The 23294-nt window shown below is 41.5% G+C and overlaps 10 protein-coding genes and 2 long non-coding RNA genes across 15 annotated transcripts; 1 reads left to right on the plus strand and 11 right to left on the minus strand.

Annotated features, from left to right (window-relative positions):
* The first annotated feature begins 5 nt into the window (after window positions 1-5).
* On the plus strand, window positions 6-2869 carry LOC145710808 (uncharacterized). The gene is made up of 7 exons (XM_081788513.1): window positions 6-270; window positions 346-535; window positions 610-792; window positions 870-971; window positions 1407-1738; window positions 1782-1865; window positions 1908-2869. Coding segments are annotated over exons 1-7 (1155 nt in total). The 5' UTR covers window positions 6-268; the 3' UTR covers window positions 2170-2869.
* A 78-nt stretch (window positions 2870-2947) lies between these two features.
* LOC145710811 (uncharacterized) lies at window positions 2948-3881 on the minus strand. Its single transcript, XR_014135085.1, has 2 exons — window positions 3185-3881; window positions 2948-3145 (listed from the first exon to the last, which is right to left on the minus strand). It is a non-coding gene; the product is annotated as an uncharacterized LOC145710811 (long non-coding RNA).
* Window positions 3558-6130, minus strand: LOC145710804 (DNA polymerase zeta catalytic subunit-like). The gene is made up of 5 exons (XM_081788510.1): window positions 5113-6130; window positions 4646-5028; window positions 4319-4612; window positions 3930-4263; window positions 3558-3862 (listed from the first exon to the last, which is right to left on the minus strand). Exons 1-5 carry the CDS (start codon window positions 6128-6130, stop codon window positions 3558-3560), a joined length of 2334 nt encoding a protein of 777 aa, XP_081644636.1.
* An 85-nt stretch (window positions 6131-6215) lies between these two features.
* Window positions 6216-8891, minus strand: LOC145710797 (6-phosphofructo-2-kinase/fructose-2,6-bisphosphatase 1-like). Its single transcript, XM_081788503.1, has 10 exons — window positions 8762-8891; window positions 8604-8617; window positions 8281-8403; window positions 8009-8119; window positions 7394-7928; window positions 7216-7349; window positions 7001-7171; window positions 6783-6958; window positions 6656-6739; window positions 6216-6611 (listed from the first exon to the last, which is right to left on the minus strand). Exons 1-10 carry the CDS (start codon window positions 8803-8805, stop codon window positions 6450-6452), a joined length of 1554 nt encoding a protein of 517 aa, XP_081644629.1. The 5' UTR covers window positions 8806-8891; the 3' UTR covers window positions 6216-6449.
* A 153-nt stretch (window positions 8892-9044) lies between these two features.
* On the minus strand, window positions 9045-12018 carry LOC145710813 (coatomer subunit gamma-2-like). The gene is made up of 5 exons (XM_081788518.1): window positions 10501-12018; window positions 9693-10439; window positions 9513-9650; window positions 9356-9469; window positions 9045-9313 (listed from the first exon to the last, which is right to left on the minus strand). Exons 1-5 carry the CDS (start codon window positions 11998-12000, stop codon window positions 9236-9238), a joined length of 2577 nt encoding a protein of 858 aa, XP_081644644.1. The 5' UTR covers window positions 12001-12018; the 3' UTR covers window positions 9045-9235.
* Window positions 12019-12044: 26 nt separating this feature from the next.
* Window positions 12045-14250, minus strand: LOC145710814 (lysocardiolipin acyltransferase 1-like). 3 transcript variants are annotated; one of them, XR_014135086.1, is made up of 8 exons: window positions 14039-14250; window positions 13796-13997; window positions 13524-13748; window positions 13342-13481; window positions 13088-13301; window positions 12895-13041; window positions 12643-12852; window positions 12045-12290 (listed from the first exon to the last, which is right to left on the minus strand). XR_014135086.1 is itself a non-coding variant. In XM_081788519.1 (7 exons), exons 1-7 carry the CDS (start codon window positions 14238-14240, stop codon window positions 12837-12839), a joined length of 1146 nt encoding a protein of 381 aa, XP_081644645.1. In that variant the 5' UTR covers window positions 14241-14250; the 3' UTR covers window positions 12045-12836. The 3 variants fall into 3 exon arrangements, 1 of the variants encoding a protein (XP_081644645.1); XR_014135087.1 differs by having other exon boundaries at window positions 12045-12300; XM_081788519.1 differs by having other exon boundaries at window positions 12045-12852.
* An 11-nt stretch (window positions 14251-14261) lies between these two features.
* Window positions 14262-15387, minus strand: LOC145710815 (ubiquitin-conjugating enzyme E2 J2-like). Of its 2 annotated transcripts, none has more exons than XM_081788522.1 (4): window positions 15279-15387; window positions 14929-15104; window positions 14477-14885; window positions 14262-14376 (listed from the first exon to the last, which is right to left on the minus strand). In XM_081788522.1, exons 1-4 carry the CDS (start codon window positions 15378-15380, stop codon window positions 14356-14358), a joined length of 708 nt encoding a protein of 235 aa, XP_081644648.1. In that variant the 5' UTR covers window positions 15381-15387; the 3' UTR covers window positions 14262-14355. The 2 variants fall into 2 exon arrangements, with proteins under 2 accessions (XP_081644648.1, XP_081644646.1); XM_081788520.1 differs by having other exon boundaries at window positions 14272-14376; window positions 14468-14885.
* A 79-nt stretch (window positions 15388-15466) lies between these two features.
* LOC145710805 (ubiquitin-conjugating enzyme E2 J2-like) lies at window positions 15467-16451 on the minus strand. The gene is made up of 3 exons (XM_081788511.1): window positions 16437-16451; window positions 16132-16388; window positions 15467-16093 (listed from the first exon to the last, which is right to left on the minus strand). The coding sequence occupies exons 1-3, from the start codon at window positions 16449-16451 to the stop codon at window positions 15868-15870; spliced, it is 498 nt and encodes a 165-aa protein (XP_081644637.1). The 3' UTR covers window positions 15467-15867.
* LOC145710798 (uncharacterized) lies at window positions 16373-18265 on the minus strand. The gene is made up of 2 exons (XM_081788504.1): window positions 18130-18265; window positions 16373-18082 (listed from the first exon to the last, which is right to left on the minus strand). The coding sequence occupies exon 2, from the start codon at window positions 18074-18076 to the stop codon at window positions 16751-16753; it is 1326 nt and encodes a 441-aa protein (XP_081644630.1). The 5' UTR covers window positions 18077-18082; window positions 18130-18265; the 3' UTR covers window positions 16373-16750.
* Window positions 18266-18288: 23 nt separating this feature from the next.
* LOC145710800 (uncharacterized) lies at window positions 18289-19025 on the minus strand. Its single transcript, XM_081788507.1, has 3 exons — window positions 18659-19025; window positions 18464-18617; window positions 18289-18422 (listed from the first exon to the last, which is right to left on the minus strand). The coding sequence occupies exons 1-3, from the start codon at window positions 18969-18971 to the stop codon at window positions 18347-18349; spliced, it is 543 nt and encodes a 180-aa protein (XP_081644633.1). The 5' UTR covers window positions 18972-19025; the 3' UTR covers window positions 18289-18346.
* A 17-nt stretch (window positions 19026-19042) lies between these two features.
* On the minus strand, window positions 19043-20146 carry LOC145710799 (RNA exonuclease 4-like). Its single transcript, XM_081788506.1, has 4 exons — window positions 19797-20146; window positions 19461-19673; window positions 19256-19386; window positions 19043-19178 (listed from the first exon to the last, which is right to left on the minus strand). Exons 1-4 carry the CDS (start codon window positions 20107-20109, stop codon window positions 19050-19052), a joined length of 786 nt encoding a protein of 261 aa, XP_081644632.1. The 5' UTR covers window positions 20110-20146; the 3' UTR covers window positions 19043-19049.
* Window positions 20147-20230: 84 nt separating this feature from the next.
* Window positions 20231-21304, minus strand: LOC145710801 (uncharacterized). The gene is made up of 3 exons (XR_014135084.1): window positions 21169-21304; window positions 20908-21113; window positions 20231-20650 (listed from the first exon to the last, which is right to left on the minus strand). It is a non-coding gene; the product is annotated as an uncharacterized LOC145710801 (long non-coding RNA).
* Between the last annotated feature and the right edge of the window lie 1990 nt (window positions 21305-23294).

The following is a 23294-nucleotide window of genomic DNA, read 5'->3' on the forward strand; positions in this document are numbered from 1 at the left end:
TTTCGAGCGTTTTGATAAGTCTCTTATCAAAAGCGAACCTCCCAGCGCACAGAATCACCTCAAAGGAGTTGGATCTCCCGGCTCTGCTTACTCGTCATCCCTTGGTTCGCCTCAACACGCAAGTAACTCACTTCAAGGCTCTCACTGCACGGTTGGTGTCCACAACGCCGGCAAGCCTCCGAACGCCCAAGCAACGTCAATCAACCACTCGCAACACTCAAGATCGCGTTCGCTGCCGATAATACCAAAACGTCAGCCCACCCAAGCAATGTAAGAAAACAAGAAAGAATTATAAACCACAATGCCAGGAAATCGATCTGATTTTTACCCTGAAATTTTCTTCAGGGGCCGAATACAGCCACTCGCAGTTGATATCGAGCGAATCCCATTGCCTGGAAACTGGGAAATGTGTTTTCAAAACGGCATACGCTACTTCGTCGACAGATCGAGAAAACTCTCGCAGATGGAAGATCCCAGAGTGCAGATTCTAGAGCAGTTCAAGCGAAAACACATGGAACTGTGCGAATACAACGATGTAAGTCCCAGAGCTCGCGCCAACTATAACACTATAGCTTCTCATTCTCGCCCTAACCCATTTTTCATTTTTAGGCTTCACAATTGCCGTCGCATTGTGAGCGACAAGTGACACGTGACCAGAAGGTCTTTTTCATTAATCATGAGACTAAACAAACGAGCTGGATCCACCCACTCGTCGAGCAACAGTTACTACCAGAAAACTCACTCGTGGGACAACCACACTCCCTTCCTGGGCCCGATTGCATGCACCTTAACGTAAGGATCATTTTTCCGCACTTTATGTATTGATAGAAGTCTTTATACCGACCGTATCATTAATAGCTCCTCTCTAGGGACCTCTCAACGATCAAATCAGCGAAATAACAACCGACAGTTCCATGACCGACGATTCCATCAATATGCACTCAAGTTTTGACTCCTCATTGAGCCCCAAGGTTAGTCGAATATCTCGCGTTGAAGCCTCGGCGCTGAGATCAGAATCTATTCAAGTCGATAATAAGATTCCGTCCTCTCATTCCGAAAGCTTCTCTCTCGAGAAAGAGGAGTTTGTTGCCAGAGCGATGATTGTTTCAGTCGGATGTGACGAGTTGAATTCGGCATTCTAGTGCATCGATAAGGCCAGAATGCTTCAAAATTCAATTTAACTCGTTATCACCCGACCGAAAAAGTAGGCTTCAGAGATCTCTTTGTTGACCTCTAAAGGCACAAAAATCATCAACGCGAGACTCTATTTACCAGCTTATGGTTCTCAACTCTTGGCACATTCACAACTCTTATATTTTCGTTGTCTATCAGACAAGAAAACATCAAAGGGCTCAATTTGTCATTCGATTTGTTGCTCATTGAGAGTCAATTGAAATTCTTTTCAGCGCCCTTCACACATGACGAATATGCCCGTTCAGTCCCAAAACAATTGCCAATTCGGAAGCAATGGCCAAAGTACTGGAAACGGCACTATGTACTACGATTCGACCACCTCCATGATGAGCCGCCTTCAAATGCACCAAATGTCCCCCTCTCCCCAGCAGGCGCCTTCATACGACCACAATCAGAATTCGAATCCTACCTTTTCTAACTCCCCTCATAATCAGCAACACATCGACTCGCAGGTCCAAGACTACATGATGGACATGGGACTTGATCCAAATCGTTACTCTCATTTTCAGTCTAATTCTTCGCAATCATTGCCCCAAAGCCTCCGGTATTCTAGCATGTCGAGCTTCCGAAAAATAATCCATCTTTAGAAGAGGAATTCAGATGAAGCAGTTCCCACAGAGGCCGATGTACCCTCATCAACGATCCCATTCTCACCATCTTCTCCCAGACAGGTAAACGAGTACTTTCTTGAACATATTCACAAGGTGCATTAGACTCCACCAGCCGGTTCCCAGATCACATTCAAATATCTCCATGGCCGAACAACGACACTATCAAAACCCAGGCGATCAACACGATATCCTCCAAAGTCAGCACTTCCAAGGGATGGAGCAAAGTTCGAACAATAACTCTTCTGGCTTCGCTGACAATGATCCATTGAGCCAAATCGAACTCGACATTGGCACTTTTGGAACCGACCTGCCAAAGGATATCTTACAAAAGGCTCTTTTTCCCGACCGCGTCGTTCGCAGCTGATAATTCCTCCTTTCTAAAAACTAATTCAATTATTTTATTCTACTTACCCTCGCTGAGCGTACATTCCCACTACATTTCAAGGCTCCCATGAGAACTTTTCTTATCACTGTGCCTCAGAAAACTTCAACTCTACTAACTCAATCACAATTCTTTATTCTCGCTATTGTACCAAATTCGATACAGATTCCTTATTATTTCCGACATTGTGAGCCTATGATCTTTCATTGCTTAGAATCTTCGAAGAACTTATCAATTTACACTCAGTTCAACTAATTATTTTATTTACAAATGTACAGATTTTCATTTGCGTGCGATAACAGTTGTAATTATATATCTCCCTTTGTTCCTTTTTTCCATCAGACTATCTATTGGCTCCGACAGTTCCTAAAACCCGAAAATTTCACAAAATTGTATTTATTTATTAAAAAAAACGACAAATAACAATTTCTTAACTCACGAAATTCAATTCATGCTTTCTATCTTCACCATTGTGCTCAAACAGAAAACGAACATAAAACCGACTGCATCGCGAATATGCCTTTTTCTTCAGACCTTGTTAATCCAACTATCATTATCCTATCATTACTAAATGCAAAATTCGAAAATTGAAATAATAAACTCGCAGCGTTGCAACTTACAAGCTAATCTTGTTAATAAAATATCTTCCAGCTGTATGATAAATCTTCAATAAAGAAAGCTTAGCCAGACAAACAAATCATTGCGAAAAAAACGGTGGGCAATCGACCTCCGCTTATTGTTTTACTATCAGTGTGTTTCTCTTTTATTGTCCGTCTTTGAGGCAGTGTAACATATAAAAGGCTTTTGATTCATGCAGAGGAACAGAAATGTTCAAACAGGCGGTTTCTGAGTACTGCTGGCATGTTCCTCTCGGTGTAGATCAGTCGGTAGTTATTCGAGCAGTCAAGATTCGTGCAAAACTCTTCGTCTAAATCTTCGATCGACGCTGTCCCGAAAGCTACAACAGTGTTGTCATCAATTTTTATTGGACCGTTACCTTCTTTGTGGCAATTAAAGCATTTCCGCTGATATTTTGATAGATCGTTTTCGACTATTTCTTTCTCGTTCGCGACGACACGCATCACTGCGCTATTTTCTTTGCATCCTTCGCAGAAAACATTGTTGGGTGCAGGATCATCCATTTCGCAAGCAATACACTGTTCGGCGGCAGAAAAGGTTTTCCATGAACCATTCGTGGCAGTAACCGATGCTTCTTGTCCTGTAATGTCTTCCTCCCACCGTGACGCTCGAAGTAGAGGGTGAACTGCGCCTAGTAACCGCTCTAAACCAGGAAGAATATGAATTCTGATTATCCAGTCTATATCAGGCTAGAAAATGAGTTTCAAAATAATCTGTAGTAGATCTTATATTTATTCACTAAAGCGAGTTTTGAAGCTCTTTTCCTGAAGATCACCAAATAAGAATTCCTCAACTTCCCACGTTCTTGAGAAAACAGACTCTCCGGATTCTGGGGTAGGAACCGCCACGCAATATTTTATCCGTTCTCCTGAAGGAGGGCCATTGAGGGGTCCTCCTCGTTTGTATTTGATTCTTGCTATTTTCCAAGCAGGAATTTTAGCTCCTGGCGCATAGCCATCATATCCACGCCATGATTTCTCAAATATCAAATCAGGTAGAAAAGCTATTGGGTTAGACTTTATCTTTACGATTTCGTCTATCAGTATTCCCTTTAGTTTACTTTGCAAGCACTCTACATTTGAAATCAACAAGGAGTTCGATACCTAAATATGATCTATGATAATGGAGCGCGATCCTGAAACTGAGTTTGCCATCAACAACCATGTCAAAGAGCGTTTTCGCCGCCTTCGTTACCAGTTTTCCACCTGCAAGAACTCCATCTCTTCGGATATTTTCGATTCCCTTTGATTCCAGCTCAGGCTTTTTACCAGCCTTTTCCCATGGATATCCACAGTATCTCTTCTTTGTCTCCAGAATACAGGGCCAGTAGACTTTCTCGAACTTTAAGTCAATGGGCGGCGGGAACATTGCTGTGATTTCTTCAGCCATAGTTTTAACATAATCTATCAGATCGCCAATATTCTCTCTTTTACCGGACTGATTAATTTGATGAGTTTGGATTCTAAAAATTAATTGAACCGATCCTATTTACAGTTTCTTCCATATCGACAAAGACAGAATCCGTATCCCCATAAATGACTGTTTTGCCGAACATATCTCTACAAGCAATCGCTGCTCTTTCGGTCAAACATCTTGCATCACCGACAATTGCTTCTGCAAGATGTCGGTTTGGCATTCTTCCGGAGAATCCAGCGTCTGTGTATCCGTACATCGTGTTTGCAATCATTTTTAGTGCGTGTTGACGAGAATCGAGCATTTTGTATTCTCGGTGAGAATGAGTGCCGGATTTCATCATTTTCTTTATTGCTGCTCGGCTAGACAGGAGCTATTTAAGTTTCGAAATAAATTCAACTAAAACCATGAGTTGGTATTCAAAACCTTCCTTCGTCTGAATTTGCGGCAAAATCCCCATTCGTTTTTCTTTATTAACAAAACAACAGTTTGTTGAAGCATAATGAACGTCCGTCTCATCAGGAAGTTGCTCACGAGGCAGCGCCCATGCAAATTTCGTACCAACATTTTGAGGCTCTCCATTCAAATGATCTTGATAATTCCCGAGAATGGTGGTGTAGCACATGTTTTGAGCGATAATAACAGAGGGATACAGTGATGTAAAATCAAGAACAGCAACTCCACCAGTATACATGCCAGATTCGGGCTCAAGATTGAGAGCAATTTGTTCTCCTGCTCTTGATTCCCGAACATCAGCTTCAGTTGGTGAATCCATTACCATTTCTTTCACTTAGTTTTAATACAGGTTACTCTTTTTTTATAAATTAACCATTGAAAACTCTCCTAGATAGGTACAGCAGTTTCCGAATATACCTTCATGTCTTACTTGACATCCTCTAGTGAGCGAATCTTTCATGGATACATTTGCGATTCCTGAGACTTCGTATCCGATTTCTAACAACCCGATCTTCTTTATCATCAAAGCAAGTCTTTCTGTTCTGCACGTGAGGAAATTTAACACTTTTTCCCAATCAGTAGAGTTCCACATAATCCGCATCTTTATCCGTTTCATCATTGGAGTGCGTTTGCCGAGAACTTCATACGCCGCCGCTTCAAAACTCGTTGATCTCAGACTCAACTCATCAGCAGCCAGGCGCCAGAACTCTAAGACAGTTCGGCCAGGGATCGCCACATCCCCAACCGTTGCTTTCTCGAAGTAATTATTTTCATCCCCTCCAAAGTGTCGACTGAGGCACAACCCGAATTTCTTCCATCCAAGGCCGAAAACTGCTCTTTTGATCAGAAATCCGAGCGATCGTCGTCTCATTTCCCAGCCAAGAACTACGTCAGGATTAAGACTTTGGAAAAGTCGAGCAAATTTATCGAAAAGTGTCATTTCATTTTTGCAGAAGATCAAACGGGGGTTCAGATCGTATCTATCGTCTTCGGAATATATCTTGTCACGAGTATATAACAACCATGTTTCGTCTTCTCTGTCTTCATCCGAGTGATAGTACACGATGCAAACTGCTGTTAGAGGATCTTCCTTGGGATCTTGTGGTAAATTTTGCCGGCCATCAGAGAAGACCTCAATACAAACAGCAGAGTAGCTACAACGGAAGTCGGGGCTTTCAGCCATAGAATCAACCCTATGCAGTGTTTGGTCGAATACATTATCTTGCGTTTTCTCGTGGAAAATGGAAAAATCATGCATCTTTTCTTTGTTACTGTTGCTATCAAAAACTGTCGAATTCATTCCATTATTCGATATCTGACTTGCAATTCTACATTCATCGTCCTTTGGGGGAGGATGATCATAAATATACGTGTCTTTTGACTTTGATTCAAGCTCTTCTGCGAACTCTTTTATCAGACGTGCCCTTTTAGACATTCTGAAACTTACAATACCAAGTTTATGGTAAAGACCAAAAAGTGTGCGATCAATTCTTGATCAGACACTGATGTGATATTTTTGGAATAGATTTATTCAAAGAATAGATACAGAAATTTATGTATAGTATAGGCTCTATGACGGAAACAGTTATAAACAAAATATCATAGTTTTGGACTTGCGTTGAAATCTTGATACAGAAAGTAAAATTGGTTACATGGACACTATGGCATGAAAGCGGAGTCTTTCGGATTTTCGTAAAATACAGGTTCTTGAGGTCTACAGAATGAAAAGTCTAGATGGGTAGGTTAAGATTCTATCATTTTTCGTTGTTGTCGATTGAAGATATGTGGCTGCAAGGAGTCATTGGCTGATGGGTATCAACACCTTCTGGACCAAGAGGGATAAGTTCGACGTCGCATGAATGCGCGTGTTGAGTCATTTTAATCACAGTATGCAGTGGTACTTTCAGGAAAGGAAGCTAAAGCAAAACGATTAGATTGCTGCTTTTTGAATTTTATTTACCGTATCGACTGGAAGATTCTGAAAATACGCCATGAGACAGCGAACAACTGCTTGGTGACACACGACGAAAGTGCTGTCGGAACGCTAGAATCATTAGTGAAAACGAGAGAAAGCCTTTTGTTAAAACCTCAAGCTCCATTATCACAGGTTCAAGACGAACGACAAGATCATAGTATGATTCTCCCATCGGATAGCGGTAGTAGTATTTGTTGTTCTGTCGCATATTGTATTCGTTTGGATATTTTTCTTTGATCTCCGTATATGTCAGTCCCTCGCACACTCCTGCATCTATCTCATTCAGTGCTAGAAGCGTGATGAAAGCAATGAGTACTCGTTGAAGCATACCTTTCCAGGGTTCAAAGTGAAGATCAGCAATCGTCGCAGTTTCTTGCGTTCGTTTAAGTCCCGATGTCCACACATGGAATCGCCCAGGAATTTCTTTTCGAATGCCTTCTATGTAGTCCCCAAGATTTTGTGCGAATTGACGACCTCTTGAGGATAAGTTTGAATCGCCACCTATTTGAAACGATGAGAATTTGATCTCAAAACTCAATGCTTACCGATTCTACCAGAAACATTCATCTCCGACTCTCCATGACGACACAAGTAAATCGATCTCTGACGAACTCGTAAATTCATTAAGAAATAAACCATTCTGCTTTGAATATGACCAGAAACATTATGGACGATATAACTAGAGAACGACGCGTTAAAACTGCATATACTTCGACAAATTACCTTTTTCCAACATCAATAAGCTTGATGAAAGAGCAATGTCCATCATCGTCTCTATTCATCGGCTGATAGACCTCCGTGTATTTCCTGATTCGTTCGTTGAAATCTTTCTCGGCTTTGTCTTTATCCACACTGATATAGTCAGGGCCGTGAAGTTTCACCTCTCGTACCGTATTATTGACGACTTCCGGGTCATTACATTCGCTCTCGATGAAGAATAATTTGAATCCATGTTTCTCCGCAAACTCCCAAAGAAACTGTCTCGCTGATCTTTCCACATTTGTAGCGTCGTAAATAGCCACTTGGCCATCGTCTTCATGGAACCACCGTTGGATATCTTTAAGTGCTGCTTTTCGCCACTTCAGTCGCAACTCCATCGCTGCTTTGTTATTGTTGTCGAAGAAGTTGGAGGTGTGCATAACTGTTGAATCCTTGCGTCGGTAACTTCCGACATTGAACACGCGGCAATTTGTTCCGACCCAGTTCAAGTACCTCGACAAACGATTTCCGATGTACGTTTTTCCGCGAGCCGGAAGGCCTTAACTTTCAGAGTTTATCGAAAGGATCAACTTTAGTTTATCCCCTTATTGCTATTCCTGGAAGAGCAAAGAGACTTACCCACAAGTGCAACAATTGTAGGCGTATTGGTCCAATTTGGATTCAATTTCGGCAATTTCGTATCACTTCTCGAGGACATATCCGATCTGTCCGAACAGGCGGGTGATGAGCCTGAATAATTTTTCAAAACAAATCGATATTTTTGAATTCTGATCACTTCCAACAAGAATGCTGTTTTTTATGCTTTAGTGCATTAATCGATTTCGCACTCGAGTAGATAACCCACGAATTCAAATCGGGTTCTTGAGATAATTTCAGAAAAAACTTCATACCTTCTCCGGTACCACCATCCGGGAGAACAAGTCTTGGAACAGGTCTTAACGGCGTCTGTGGTGTATCTCCTCCCGAATGACAGGCATCATAAACTCCCGAAAACGGATCGCTCATATGAATTCCTGAAAAGTAAAACTCGTCAAAATACAATCTTTCTCGCGCACAAAGAAGTCAAACAGATGCACAAAAGCACTCGAAAAGACTTCTAGTCAAATATCAAAAACTTCAAGCTAAATATCATCACTCTCTCTAACAGCCAAAACAATTAGTGGCGAAATCAGGTCACGCCCAATAAAAGTTCGTTAAATGGTCACAAAAATACCTTTTGTCGGAGGTCAAAGAAGGAGCCAGAAATGATTAAAAATTATAAACTAAAGCTGACGCAGGAGAAACGCGATATTTTACGTAGCTTCACACATGTAATATTCTCATCGAACTGTGTCTAATGTTAATGCAACGTCTACATTTCTGGACCCTTCCCTAGTTTCGTACGATAACGGGCTTAATTCGAAGCTGAAGCTCATCACGATTGCCTGCTCTCTTTCACTAGCAAGTTGGTAGACTGTATGCAAACTGCGTAAAAAGTATTGAAAGACTAAGTTGCAGCTTTACAGCTATCCGTTTTTGCCTTGCCCTCGAATATTTTTCTACACAATGATCACAACTGATTCTTACATAAGTAGTCTTGCGACTTATCACATTTTATTTGTGTCAAGGTAAATTTCGATATATTTGCACTTGTAGAGTATCTTTTGATTTTGACCTGTTATCCACATCAGACATCATCTTACTTCATAAAATTTAACCCAAATGTAATCTAATTGCCTCTTGAAGTAAAGAAGACGCTACAGGGAAAACAGCAGATATATCGAAGAACTGAAAGGAAGGGACGAATGGTATTGCACTGGAAAATAATGATACAAATAAAAATAGATAGATAGAATTTTGACTAATTTAGGCGATCGCCGATGCAACAACAGCGACTGAAGTTGGATCTGTTCCACGCACGGTCAATTGCATTTGAACACCGTCCTGAATAATGATAGTTTCTCGAAGCAATTCTTGATTTCTTACCTTGAGAACAAGCTTCGATCTGACGAGGATCTCATGGCCACCTCTGTAAACACCGCTGAGAATAAGAACATGGTGAACTTTTCCTTCTGGCACTTTGTCACTCCTCTCACATGGCTATAAATAATTGAAAACTGTTTTTAAAAAATATCTTGCAAACCTGCATGCCGAGGAATGTGATGATCTGTTTGACAGCTTCTTCAAGAGTGCCGATTTCAGAAAGATGATAGGTTTCTTCGAGTTCATGCTCGTCACCGACTTCTTCCCAGGAAGCGGGGAAGTTAGGTTTAAGCACTCTCTGATCGAAAAGTGAGCTCGTAGTTTATAAGAAATGATTTACCTGAATATGATCTCCGACGGAAATTTCGATATCATCAATAACGTATTCATCTGGATAACCGGTTTCATCGACGTCTCCAGTGTTGGGGTCGCAGTCGTGGACGATGAATTTCATCTGACAGCTCAAGCTGGAAGCGCAAACTTCATCGGCTTCTGGTAGATCCATAATGCAGTAGGTTTTTCCAGGAGTGCCGTAGACAAGTTCTTCCGTAGAAATGTAGCTTGTGGGTTCGTATCCATCAGCGCCTTCAACCTCGATCGTAAGATCTTTGAGAACTTGGTCGTTGAGAGTATTGGCGCAGTTGAACTGGAGAACCATGTGGTTGAGGAAGGTGTGCTTGACAACGGAAACTTGGTACTCTGTCTCGGCTTCGGTGAGCTTCTGCTCAGCGGAGGACTTGAACAGAGGGCCAAGAGCAGCGAATTGAGGGATGCGCGAAAGTTCTTCGGCGTAGATCTCATCACGGCTTGGCTCCTTCTTTTTAGTAGCAGTAGCTTGCTTCTCGACTTCTTCCTTGACTGCCATGACAGGAACAGTCTTCATATCAAATGGTTCTTCTGGGCAGACTTCGAGGTAACCAGCAAGTTGTCGCTCTAGTGCTGGGAGAGAAACAACGAGACCGTTGATGATCATCTGAGAGTTGAGCTTATCATCCTTGAGCTTCAGGATATGGTAGTAGAAAGTTGCTCGGTCTCGAACTTCATCGTCTTCGTCGACCATGGATCTGTGGAGGAGAGTGAGAACGGAGTCTTTATAGAGTTTTTGAGCTGCCGAAAATAACGAAATAAATATTCTAGCGCATAAACATTCCTGTAAGCTCTCGGACAGCTCCAAACTTAGCAAGAGCAGAGATCGCAGCAGCTCGAACAACTTCGTTTTCCAAGATGACTCGGTTATAAATAAACCTGATGAACTTTGAAGGATTAGCACATAGTGGACCCTGGTCGCCCAACAGTGTGATAACTCGAGTAGCGAGAGAGGTGTGTTCGCAATCTTCGATGAATTCACAAAGCTGCATGAGGCCGAGTTCTTTGGACTCAGGGGACTCGGAAATGATAGTAATGAGGCAGTTAACGATGGCTTTCTTGTAGTCGAATCCACCATCGTCTCGAAGCATCTTGGAAAGGTACTCCATCATAACAGAGTGTTTTCGTGGGTATTTTGCACAAAGCGCAGAAACAGCTTCGACAACGACGATCTTGAATTCGTCTGAGATCTCCGACATGAAATTGGAGATCTGTTTCATGAGGCGCTCAACAGAGGACTCTGATCCAGTCTTCAGAAGAGTTGTGATAGCAAGAGTGGCGATGGATCGGTTAGAGTCGGTGATAAGGTTCTCCAAGTCCAAATTGCAAGCAGTAACTGCAGATGGGTGCTTCATCGCAACCTTATTAAGCGATCGTACACCAGCATATCGAAGGGCTGGCTTTGGAGAGCCACAAAATTGTTGGAGAACTGAAACAGCTGGAGCGATCTCTTTGTGAGTGATGTTTTTCATGTTGACGATGGCACTTGCGGCTTCATAAACAACCATTTCGTTTTTGTTTCTCAAGCAGGACTCAATAAAATCGAAAAGAGCTGTTCGATCGTCATCCTCGGCGAGAAGCTTGGCGGCGATTCTGATCAAAAGAGTGTAGGCCAAGGGAGACTTGAGGCCACTTCGGGAGAGCTTGACGACGAGCTTCTCGATGGCAAGAGGATCTCGTTTTCTCAAGTGGTGAAGGAGACCCAAAGCGTGGTATTGCACCATTTGGTTGTCGGAGCTGCTAGCTTGCTGTGCTTCATTTGCCCATCGTTTAACGATATCGTAGGCTCTGTCACAGAGATGGAAAGAAGAAATGAGTGCGGCGGATGCAACAGCTGTGTTCTTATCAACAATAGCTTGCTTCATGTATCTTTCGATCGACTGAAGAGTAGTGGGATCTGTAATCGAGCAAAGAGCTCGGACAGCACCTGGTCGGAAAAGATCTTGACTGCCGTTCATATCTTTGGTCAGCGACTGGGTCATGATAAAAGCGTGTTCGGTCATTTTAGAGAGCTCTTTGATAGTCAAATAGCACATACGACGGAGAGTGATATCGTTATTTTGGAAGAGTTTGGTCATGGCAAAGAAAAAGTCGGTTGCTTCTGTTGTAGTGAATTCTTCACCTTGGTTTGCAAGATAGATAACCTTGGTGCAAGTCTCCGAGCAGAGTCTTGGTCGGAGTGGGGTTTCGTGGAACTTTTTAGCTTCCTGGAGTGCGGTTGAGCGGTCAACATTTTGAAAGGGGTTTCCCGCCTCCTCGTCTTTTTTACCCATTTTATGCATTTTTTACTTTTTTCTGAAATACAAAACTGAAGAGGTGTTTATGAAAGGCAAGGATTGAAGTTTTGTGCTACAAATCAGAATTTTGGACACTAAACAAAACATGAACACGAATAAATGGAAATAGTAAAAAGAAAGGTAAAATCACGTTGAAGGAAAATATAAAACCGGGAAATAGCCATGATTAGAAAACAGGCTCGTGAAAGAAAGGAAACTACAAAGGATTATAATTTCATAAATTGGTGCTTGGAAGAAAATAGGTAAAAACGCGACGAGCAGCTGATTATTGCGCTCTCAGGTGGACTTTCAATTTAATCTGCCAAGGGTGGACCTTAATTTCCACCTGATTGTCCCAATCTAGTACTTTAACACCTTTTTAGAATCCTCTCGACGAGATATTTTTATTTATCGAGCAAAAAATTAAAAAACTAGAATCGTTTGGAACTTATAGGGACTTGAAAAATGCATTAGAAATCACAAAAACCGATAAAAATCCGATAAAAAGTCCGAAATTCAAAAATCGGCTTCCATATGGGAAAAGAGCAGCTAAAGACGATTCTAAAAAGGTATGATACTTGGGGGGTCTAATGGAAACTTTTTCCGGAAATCGAAAAGCAAATCTGGCAGATTAAATTGAAAGTCCACCTCAGGATTCCTTTAGAAATTATCTGTCAAGATGCTTTATAAAAAGATATAGGTACAAGTACTATTTAAAAACAGGTGGACTTTGCGATATAATAAAGTTTATGGACAAAAATGGAACTGTGCACTGAGTTGAAGAAGACAGGAAATCGCTATTTACAAAGAAGCAGTTATTTTTTCAGTTCGGGACTCGTTGATTAATCTTCTTTCGGACTAAAGAAAAATATAAAATTTTGTTGCCGTAGTAAACTTTACTTTTTGTGATGAAGAGCTTGGAAAACGGCCATCTCTAGCTTTTCTACACCCCCGTTTGCTCTGAGAGCGAATATATAGAAGACAATGGAGCCGAGTCCGTACCACTTGAGCATATGGCTCACAATGAGGCCATAAGAGCAAACAACACTGAAACATTGTGTCACTACTGAAATGACTCAAAGCTTGATCTTACGTGAAAGAGGGCCAGAAAACAAGAGCGATCCAAATGCTAATCGTCCTTTTATCCCAGTACGGTTGGCGAGTATCGTTGAATTTTCGATCGACTGTGTAAAATTTTTTTAGTTTCTCTTCTTTCAATCGCCATTTTTCGTTGAGCCAAGTGGACATTTGATCCTGGTCCGATGTTGGCAGAGTGTCGACCGGATGACGCGTGATAGAGAAATGGACTGAAATCAGTCAAAATCTTAGCCAAGTTTTACTAAATACCTTCTTTAGGCATTTTGCCGTCGATAAGGTCGTTTTCATCTCTTATCAACCCGGCTGGATATCCAACAGTGATATCATGAATAGAATCGATGGCATTAGCTTCCGTCAGCTGTTTTACCAAGTGCGTGAACCCAGTAGTTCTATTATCAATAGTTATTTAACCGAAAAGGCGAGTTTATTACCTTGGATGAAGAACGTAATCGTACTTTGGAAGTCCTTGCTTATCAGCGAACTTGTCACTCCTTGACTTCGTGTTCTCTGTCAAGTCAGTTCCTTCAGGAAACATAAGCAAAATAAGTGGCTCGTTGATGTCCGGATCATTGAAGTAATGAAGTAAATCTTCAACATGTGGTCGATCTCTTTCCCACTTTCGGTCAAGGAAAATAAAACCCGCCGCCTGCATCGCCCTGGGGAAAGACGCGTCATTATTGTTAATAAGTGATAAAAGACTAACCATCCTGGGCCAGGGATGTACTTCAAGTCGGACTTTAGAACGATCTTCAACTTTCGCAATCGGGCACAGTGAAACAGACAGGGCCAAAAGAGCATCCAATCCACACGAGTTCGATGATTGAGAATGATGACAGTTCGTTCCATGTAGTTGAACCCATCGCCTTTGACAAAAAACTGGACACGAAAGACCTTTTCGAGCAAGGCTTAATAACAAGATTATTATAGGATGAAAAGTCGAACTCACCAATGGGAAAAATTAGCCAAAACGCAACGATCCGATCAACAACTCTTCTGTACAACCAGGGCCAAATATAAATTAACGCAAAACATGGGCCAAGTAGAAATATTGCACCATAAAATGAAGTTATGAAGATCAGAAAGCAGAAGAGCGCACCACCAACTCGACCTAGAGGTCTGTGTTCTACGTCCACACTCTCATTTTTCATCTGAACGTGAAAAGAAGTCACTTTAGTTGTGAAAACTATGATAGTTTTTTTTCGATTGTTTTTATAGAAAATGTTGAAGAGACGAGACAGAGTGAGAATAATGACAGAATACAGACTAGCTCTCTCCATAAAGAATCTAAAAAATCCGCGTTAGTGTCCGATTGTTCATGTCAGTTTTAAGTCTGATAAATGTTTACGACCACAATCACGTCGTAAAAGATACATACGTTACTTACGACGCCTGCCGATAACGCTAAAAGGGTGATCATCGCGAAAATTGCCAAGTTTGAGAGTCCCTGTTCTTGCTTGACAGCGGCCCTTAAATCCGCTGTGGCATTTGTTGCTTCCTTGGTTGTTTCTTCTGACTCTTTCTCTGGCTTTGGTATTGGCTTTGTCTGCGCTCTTCTCTTTTCAAGTTTTGAATTTATCTCTTCGACAAGCTCGGGGAACAACTCGCAGAACTTTTCGTTACGCAAGTTTTCTGCGCCTGAATCTCTTGCTAATCGCTGGCGGACTGCGTTGGGGGTTTCGATGGATCCATATGTTGTTGCTTCCTCGACCATAAATGAAAGAAGCCCATTTAAAATTGTTCCGACTGACCAGGCTGGATTCCAGCTATCTGGGTGAAAATCTGATATGGAAAGGCTACAAATTTTTGTTGCAATCAAGGAAGAGAATACAAAGTTACCATAGTCTCTGATTTATTTTGAAACGGCCGTTGGGAGTCATCATCAGGATTGAAGGAGGTTTGAATGGAAATTCTGGCGGGAATTGAAGTTTCCCGTGAAAATAGCCTCCTTCGTAGGCAGTATGCGGCGGCCCGATTACACAGTAATGCCATACTAACATATTTGCCGGGTCGGGCTGAAGTACTCATTTGGTCTCTTTCGTTTATTTTACGGTATTATTGCAAACACGCCTCTGACAAGATTTCCTTCCTGCGAAGGACATAAAAACAAAAAGCTTAGTTTTATTTCATTATTATCTCTTTCTCATAGAATAGGATGTGGATCCTAGCGCGTATAAAAGCCAACTCACCTCTGCATGAATCAAAGGAATTGGGTCTTTCTTTAGTCGTGCATAATCGTTCTTCAGGCGATTCAACGCGCTCACATGTCCTTGGCGTCTTTGGGCCGCCATTTATCTTCAAAGTATAAAATCATTTTAGCTAAATTTCAAGACAGAACTATTGATCATTGAAAGCGAAGTAGTCCAGTTTGTTTAGATAGATAATAATCACAAATTTATTGTCCGATTAGGTGAATAGCGTTTCTGGTGGCAGAGTTTTCAATCACAATGAATTAACAACTTGTTTTCAATTTGTTTTTCAGTTGTTTTCAATTACACGAGATGAGGTTTCAATCATAGAGGGAAGAAAAGAAGTTTAATATGAAGCACTAAAAGGAGTCTGAACGCGGATGTGATAATACTGCTTGAGCATTAGGTTTTTCCTGAAGAGTTAAGCGTTTTTTCAATGAATTGTAGTTCGTATTTAGAGTGACTAAATAGAGTGATTAAATTTTAGAGTTATTTCGTTACAGTCACACGCACGTCCAGATAAAGTGGAAAGGGATCAGTATAAAAGCGAAATGGGAACATTATTGAGCTGGATGATTGTCAGGATTGTTTACATTCGTTCTAGAAGATAGGGGAAGAGCTTGCAGAACTTTTCGTTCCGTTTGTTGAAGGCACCAGATTCCCTGGCCATCTTCTTTCGTTCACTTTTGGATTCTTGCATGCCCCCGATGGCGTTGGGGCATTCCTCAGTCATGAAAGAGAGGAGTCCAACTAGCACTGTTGAAATGGTTTGCGTCGATTGCCAGGACTCGGGATGGAAGTCGGAGAACGAAGTGCTAGAATTGAGTAATAAATCAGTCGCTCTTCAATGTACCAAATTCGAGTGTTTTGCTTGTATCGTCCATTTGGCGTGTACATATAGATTGCAGGCGGCTTGAAAGGGTACTCGTTGGGGAACTTCAAAACACCATGATAGAAGCCGCCTTCGTACGGAGTATCTTTCGGTCCCTCGAAGCAATAGTGCCACTCTTGGATGTTCGCTGGATCTGGTTCAGTCCAGATCAAGTCAAGTGGTTTTTCTTCAACTGCTTCACCTCTTTTGCCAGTCGCTTTCGAGCAGCGTCTGCCATTCTATGGAAAGAAATATTTTTATATAACGTTGGATATCAAAATATATACAGAGTAAAATATCATCATGTCTTTAGCCTAAAGACTTTAGGTTGAATTTAGCTACAAAAAGTTATCTCGATCTTATTAAAGACTTCTACTTCTCTGAATTATGTTATAAAATTTTAATTACAATTTTTGGTAAGGAAAAAGATGGATTAAATTGGCTTCTCTTGGTGACGATATAAATAACTTATTCACTAAATCAATAAATGAAATATCTGGACCAGTGATTGAACAAGCTCTCTCGATTTTTCGTTCGCTGGTTGGGACATTTCGCGAAAAAGTGTCACCATTCCTTCGATATCTCGCGCGGCAGTGCTCTTTTACCATTTTCCAAACGTCTCTGGTTCAGCGACCTTTACTTCACCAAGTAAAATAGGCTCAGATTTTCTTTCCGTTCGCCGCAGTTCTGCTTGAATGTCTCGATCGAGTTTTGAATTTTCCCATTGTTTTTTCTTTGAGATTTCACGGTGCTTATCGACGTCCTGCAGAAGCTGATCATAGGCGCTTGAGTGAGGACCGCTGCGTCGTCCCATGGGGCGGTCGATTCTTCCTTCGTCAAATCGCGGAACGTTCCGAGTTGAATTTGGGCGACTATCACGCGACGACAGATGATCTCGTTGACCTCCACGGGAGTAATCGCCTTGTGTCCTGTCGTTTTCTCGTCTTCTTTGACCAGTGTTCGAGCTTGTATAAGAGGAAGGCCCTCGACGAGGATTTGGAGCACTTCCATATCGAGGACGATTTTCTTCTTCGTATGATTCCCGCCGCGGTGGATCACGAGAAAATCCGGGGCCGCCGCGGGAAGAAAATCCATTCCCTCTTCCTCGTCCAAAATCGCCTCTTGATGGCGGCCTTCCTCCTCTGAAAGAATCACCTCTCAAATTTGGGTGGCCTCTTTGAGGGAGTCCTCCTCGATTAGAAAATGGCATTCCACGATGATTGACGGGCGGAACTCCTCGTAAAGGCGGCCCACCGCGGTTGGGAAAACCTCGCGAATTATTTCCACGGAAAGTGAATCCACCTTGACTTGTTCCTCCACTTGTATTGGATCCTCCACCGCGTCCACGAATGTCGAATCGAATACCTCCCCTTCCCAGCGGTGCTCCTCGTCCTCGATCAACGAATCCCCTTGATGGTGGACCTCCGCCTCGTTGATTGTAATTAAATGGAATCGACGTATGAAACTTTTTTGGCTCATTCTTTTTGCTTGCGTCTTCCTTCTCATCATAAACTCTCTGGAATCGAATACCGCTGAGCTTTTTGAAGTGAGCAGTTGATCTTCCAGGCGCTTCGATCGCCTTTAAATTTTCCTGGGCTTTCTTTAGTTCAAGGTTAGCGTTGTGTTTTGTTGATGCGAGCCATTGCTGCAAATGGCTCAGACTTGAGTTTGAAAGACCAGAACCAGCAGGTTTGAGTTGATCTTCTGGAAGTGCCACCGCCGTATGCGGTAGATCTGAGTACTCTCCTGACTTTCCACTCGCATTTCGAACTCTTGCAAGGGCAATTGACTTTTCTGGAGATTCTTCAGAGCTCTTCTCCTCAGGCCGTTTTTTCTTTGGAGCAGATGGGTCTGTCAGACCGTCATTGTCATCCTGATCAATCTGTTCTGAGCTTTGGCCTAGTGATTTGGAGAAATTTATCTTCATTTGAATCTTGAAATAGTAACATTTGAAACTGAAACGTTAAAATGTGTTTTTACCTTTGGCTTTGCAGGCTGAGTTTTAGAAAAGTCTGGAAGTGTTTCTGTATCATTCAAGGTAACTCCAGCAGCTGGCGGTGCAGTAGATTCATAGGCTTCAAATGCTTCATGAGTTTGGTAAGTAAACGCTTCTTGGTTTTGGATTTTTGTTGTCGTTCTTCTTCCTTTCGCTTGAGTCGTTCTTTCTCTTTTTGAACCCTAACTTCTTCTAATTTTTTCATTTTTTCTTCGAGGTCTGCAAGATCAATGACTGATGCAGCTTTTGATGTTTCGGGTCGCTTACGTTTCCGCTGCTAAAGAACAGGTTTATATCTTTTACGTAAGACCAATTTACCTCATGGAGATCTCGTTTAATTGCCAACAGATTTTCTTTCTTCGCTTTTCGCTCTTTATATTTCTCGCGAATAAATCTCCATAGCCCGTCTTTCGTGTGGTACGCATTACAATGACGTACTTTTGCATCGGTCCAATAATCGCATTTTGATGCCCTGAAAGAAATGTAGAATGACAAACCAGCTTTTTCTCTCACTCAATGTCGCAAATGTAGCAGAAGCATTTTTCGCAGAACTTTTCATTCTTCGCGATGACTTTTTCTCCTTGAACGTTTTTCTGAATGGATGAATCGGACAACCGCCACGGGGGTGAATGAGAATGTCGGCTTCCTTCACCACTGTTCCCGTCGTTATAATATCTTCGTCATCATCTGAATCTTGCTCATCTGAGTCTTCGTCCGAGTCTTTCAAATCTACTGATTTCTGTGGCTCAACAGTCGATTCTTTTTCTAAGCGCGCTTCTTTGATGACTTCCATTTCCAGCTCATTATCCGAATTCGAATTTGCCATTTTACACAGAAATTCTGAACAATTTTCATGATTTAACTCAATATCTAACTTTTATGGGCCAATAAATTATGGCGCTTTTTATACAGATTTTTCAGTTTCTTCTTCGTCGACCACCCCGCTTTCGTGCTCTTCAACTTTGTCTATTTTTCCCTTTTTTGGTTGTTTTTCTTTCTTTAGCTTTTCTTCCCATTCTCTTCTGCTTTGGAGCTACGAAAATATTGACGGAATTTGATACAAAACAACTCAATTATCTTCAAATATGGTGAGGCTTCTTCGAGACTTACGTATATTCTCAATGCAGCTCGCGCATCAACAATAGGAGAATGCTCCCCTGTCTGGATTTTTATCCCAAGCCTTTCAGAAGCTAATGTTTGGAGACTTTGCTTCGATCCTTTCGCATTTTTGAAATAATTAGCTGTTCATGATTATTTTCTAATTTCTCAATTAAAACATCAATAGAAATTTTTCCATCTGCTTATAAATCATTTCCTGTATCTCTTATATCTGATGCAGGATGATTTATCTTTAAGCACTTCAAGTCGTTTGAAAGACCGTGGCCAACAAGAATCTTTCCAGCGAGAGCTTCTTTTACTTTCTTTCTCAATGATTCAAATGGCTGCGCGTCCTTGAGGTCCTTGGGCCGTACTCCTGATACAAGTGTTCTGTAGTCTGTCACTTTCTCCGGCGCCCGACAAAACTCGTCTGAACACGACATGTGATTGATGGGATCTGATACTAGTAGACTAATGATTGCGCCTATTTATCAAAACAATATTATTGTCTAAAGATGGCAGACTCTTTCGAAATCAGCCTAATTGAAATTACCTATAAGCACTTCCCCGTCGCCCGAAACAACACTCGCTCTTGCCAAGACCGATTTCTTCCCGCCAAAGCCGATCCCCACCATTTCACAATCAATCGCAACAATTTTGTTCTTCAAACTTGAAGCCTTCCCTTTCGAAGGCATCAAAGCATCATGCTGCTCTAAAATCGACTTGTCGACGTCGAACCAAATGGTCTTTTTGCCATCTTTTGTTTTCTTCTCATAGTTCACTTGTTCTTTCTTTTTCTTGTTATGTGTGACTGCTCCTGACTGTAATAATGCCTTCCAATTTTTATCGATAGCCCGTTTTGTCATTTATTATTTTTTCTGTTCTGAAATATCCGATTTTAATCCCGAGTTTTCTCTCTTTTTCAATGAGTCACGCCGCAGGGCAAAGCGAATTCTCCCCGATAAATATGACTCATCGATAGACAAATGTTTTTTTATAAAATTTATTCTTGAAGATGAAAAACTAACTAAATGCAGAATTTGAAGTGATTAATTTACAGTGACGAATTGGACATTTGGAGCAAGGAGTAAATGATGGCTGAAAATGAATACGGGTCATTGAGTTCTGATAAATACTTTGGTAAGTTGATTTTTTATAAAGAAGCAGGTAACACCAGATTTGAATTTGAAAGTCTAGTTGTTGGTAAGAAAGGGCTTTATTAATTGGGTAAGTTAGGTAGCTAAATTTTACTAGAATACTGATTAAAGCGAGTGATTGGAAGGGGAATAAGATCGTCGGTTGGAGAATGCCCGTGCATTAGAGCCAATTTGAACGAGTCGTGCGCGTCTTTTCGCTTCGCGAAGTTCCTCCTTTTTACTTCCTGTTGCAGCTTTTCAATGGCCCGTTCTGAAAGAAATTGTAAGGTTTATTTTAGACACGAATATCGCTTTCGGGCGTGGCGGAATTTCAATTTTGATGATCAAAATTTGGTCTCATAAATTTGTGACCCAATTTTACGAATTGCTCGTTAATTAAAGATCATTAAAAATACGCTGAATTGGTAGAGCTAACATGAGTTCGGCTATTTTAACAAGTCTTACATATTCATGTAAACATTACTTTCAACGAGGGGAGTGTTTATGCTCAAAATACGTAATTTTTACCTTTTGCCGCTACTTTGCGCAAATAGAGTCGGTCCTTGAGCCGCTGGATGGTGGTTTTGAGGGATGATGAGATTTCGAATTGATGGGTCATGTCGGCGAGAGTGGGTTAACGCCGTTTGGTGCAGTTAGACAGGGTCGTTTCCTTCAACCAAAGTCGTCCTTTGGCTGAGCTACTCGTGGTGCGACAACAGGGTGTTTTTCGGTGCCTAGAATCATAAAGTAACCATCACTAGAAATCTTCCTAGCTTTGAAAATACTGACCTGCAGTTGGAGCACTTGATCGGGAATCAAGTTGAGCCAAGTTCATCAATAGTTTTGCCAGCTTGTGTGTGTGTTGCTGGGCAGTCGCAGCGAAGTCGTGGAGAAAAGAAAATTGACTGAAGAAGTCGTTCTTTTTCGTATTTGCCCTGGATACAAAATTTAAAAGGTTTTTCTCTCAAGCTGTCTCTAGGCTCTGTTTCTGGAGTAAAGTGAGCCGCGAGGAAATAAAGAGCGTCCCTTTGTGAGTCAAGTCGTTGGCGCCCCAGGCTTGAAGCTGCGCTCGAGCTGCCACTTAGGGTCGCCAAATATTCCAAATAGAATGCTTTAGTTGCCTTTTTCTTAGTAAATATAGCTAAATATGGAAGTACTTCAAGAAATACTTTTCGTTCTATTCTACCACTGTAGTAAAATCATTGAAAGCCATTCTTTTCTGATGAACAACAACGTATTAACAAGATCAACAGAATACGTTTCCACGAATTTCTGTTGATCCACTGATTTTTATGGAGATAATCAGAATTTCGTGAACCCACTGTGATTTATTTACATTTTAGAAACAACAGATAAACATGAGAATCGTCAGCTGAATCCACTTGAATATTACAGGAGGAACTCATTAGGTTTAATTTATTAACATCTTTGGGTAGAAGATGGGTTCTAGTACTGATGATGTCAGAGAACATTAATTAATTATTTCTATAGGCAAGAATCTTGGTGAATTAGAGAATATCCAAAGAAGTCCCTTAATGTCACATGGTGCCTAAAGCGTCCACCCACGATCAGTAAATCAAATGGCTTCTTGTCACCCTTGACAAGGTCGAAGTTGTTACTTTCGTCATCATAATTAACCATTTCTGACGTAGAATGGACAAAACCTATGATGTTTTACAATTGAATACCGGGCTTAACTGAACGAATGCTTTTCTTTGGCATAAGAAAACAATGGAGAATCTTAAGAAAATCCGCAGTTATTCATCATTAGAGAAAACAAGCGGCCTTGTCTCAGCGGGAATGATCCTACTTGTAAGTCGTGTGCTTTGTTGACCTTCGGCAAAGATCATTCAAATTCCACCGGCGGCAGTCTTTTGTCGTTTATGGGTTACCTGACGCAAAATATGAATCGATAAGCTATTTTCTTGGAAGCCGGCTGAGAATATCACAATGACTCTCATAGATTGAGAATTCTACTGTGCAAATGGTAATATGATGGTATTGAGAATAGAAATCATGGAAAATGATCGTGCTAGTTGCAGTTACATAATTACTTGTTGCCGGGTGTGAGAAGAAATTCGAAGGGCAATATATGCTAGACGAGTGATAAGGCAAGGAAGCTGTCGCAAATACAACTTCGATAGCGTGGGAACCTCAGTTACCCTACGTACTGTGGCATCCGCTACTGGTTGGCAGTCAAAGCGCCCCTCCTGCCAACTAGTAGCAGTGAGCGCGCGCCGCCAGGGTCCGGGTCCCGTTTTCCTTTCCCAGCAGGAAATCATGCAAATATCTCGGACTTTTTGGGTGGTTCGATACCGAAAACCATTCCGGAAGTGGTTCTTTTGTAAAACTTCGAATTTGAATGGTTTGATTAGCGTAAATTCTATTTCAAGCCCCAAATTAGGCTGGCTTATCAAAAGCGCGCGGGTGCCAACTAGTAGCGGAATTTCGGACTGCCAACTAGTAGCGGACGCCATAGTATGGATGATACCGGTTATTCCGAGACCTGCCCTCGAAGCAGATTTCTGAGAATCCTGAGAAATATTTGAAGCTATCAAAATTGATGTCTTGAAATAACAATGATTTTTCCTTGCTTTTGTATTCTGAAGGGACAACAATATTCTGCGAAGAGTAAGCACTAGAAGTTAGAGGTCACACCCTAGGACTGCCATCCTTGGCGCGAGGTCCCAAAACGTATAAACATTGTGACGTCAATTCAGCATCCCTTTTTGGAAGGAATGGCTGCTGTTGCGATTTTTTACGCCGAATTCAAAATTCAACACTTGTAAAACATCATGAAAAAGCTTCATCTTTGGTCGAAGTAAATCTGTAAGCGCAGCAAAATCTAGCTATATTGAGAAATTATTGACGAACTAACAGGATTGACTCGCGTATGGCCGCGTCTCTTTGTTGAT

The sequence above is a fragment of the Oikopleura dioica genome, unplaced genomic scaffold (genome assembly GCF_907165135.1).
Source record: "Oikopleura dioica unplaced genomic scaffold, OKI2018_I68_1.0, whole genome shotgun sequence".
NCBI lineage: Eukaryota > Metazoa > Chordata > Appendicularia > Copelata > Oikopleuridae > Oikopleura > Oikopleura dioica.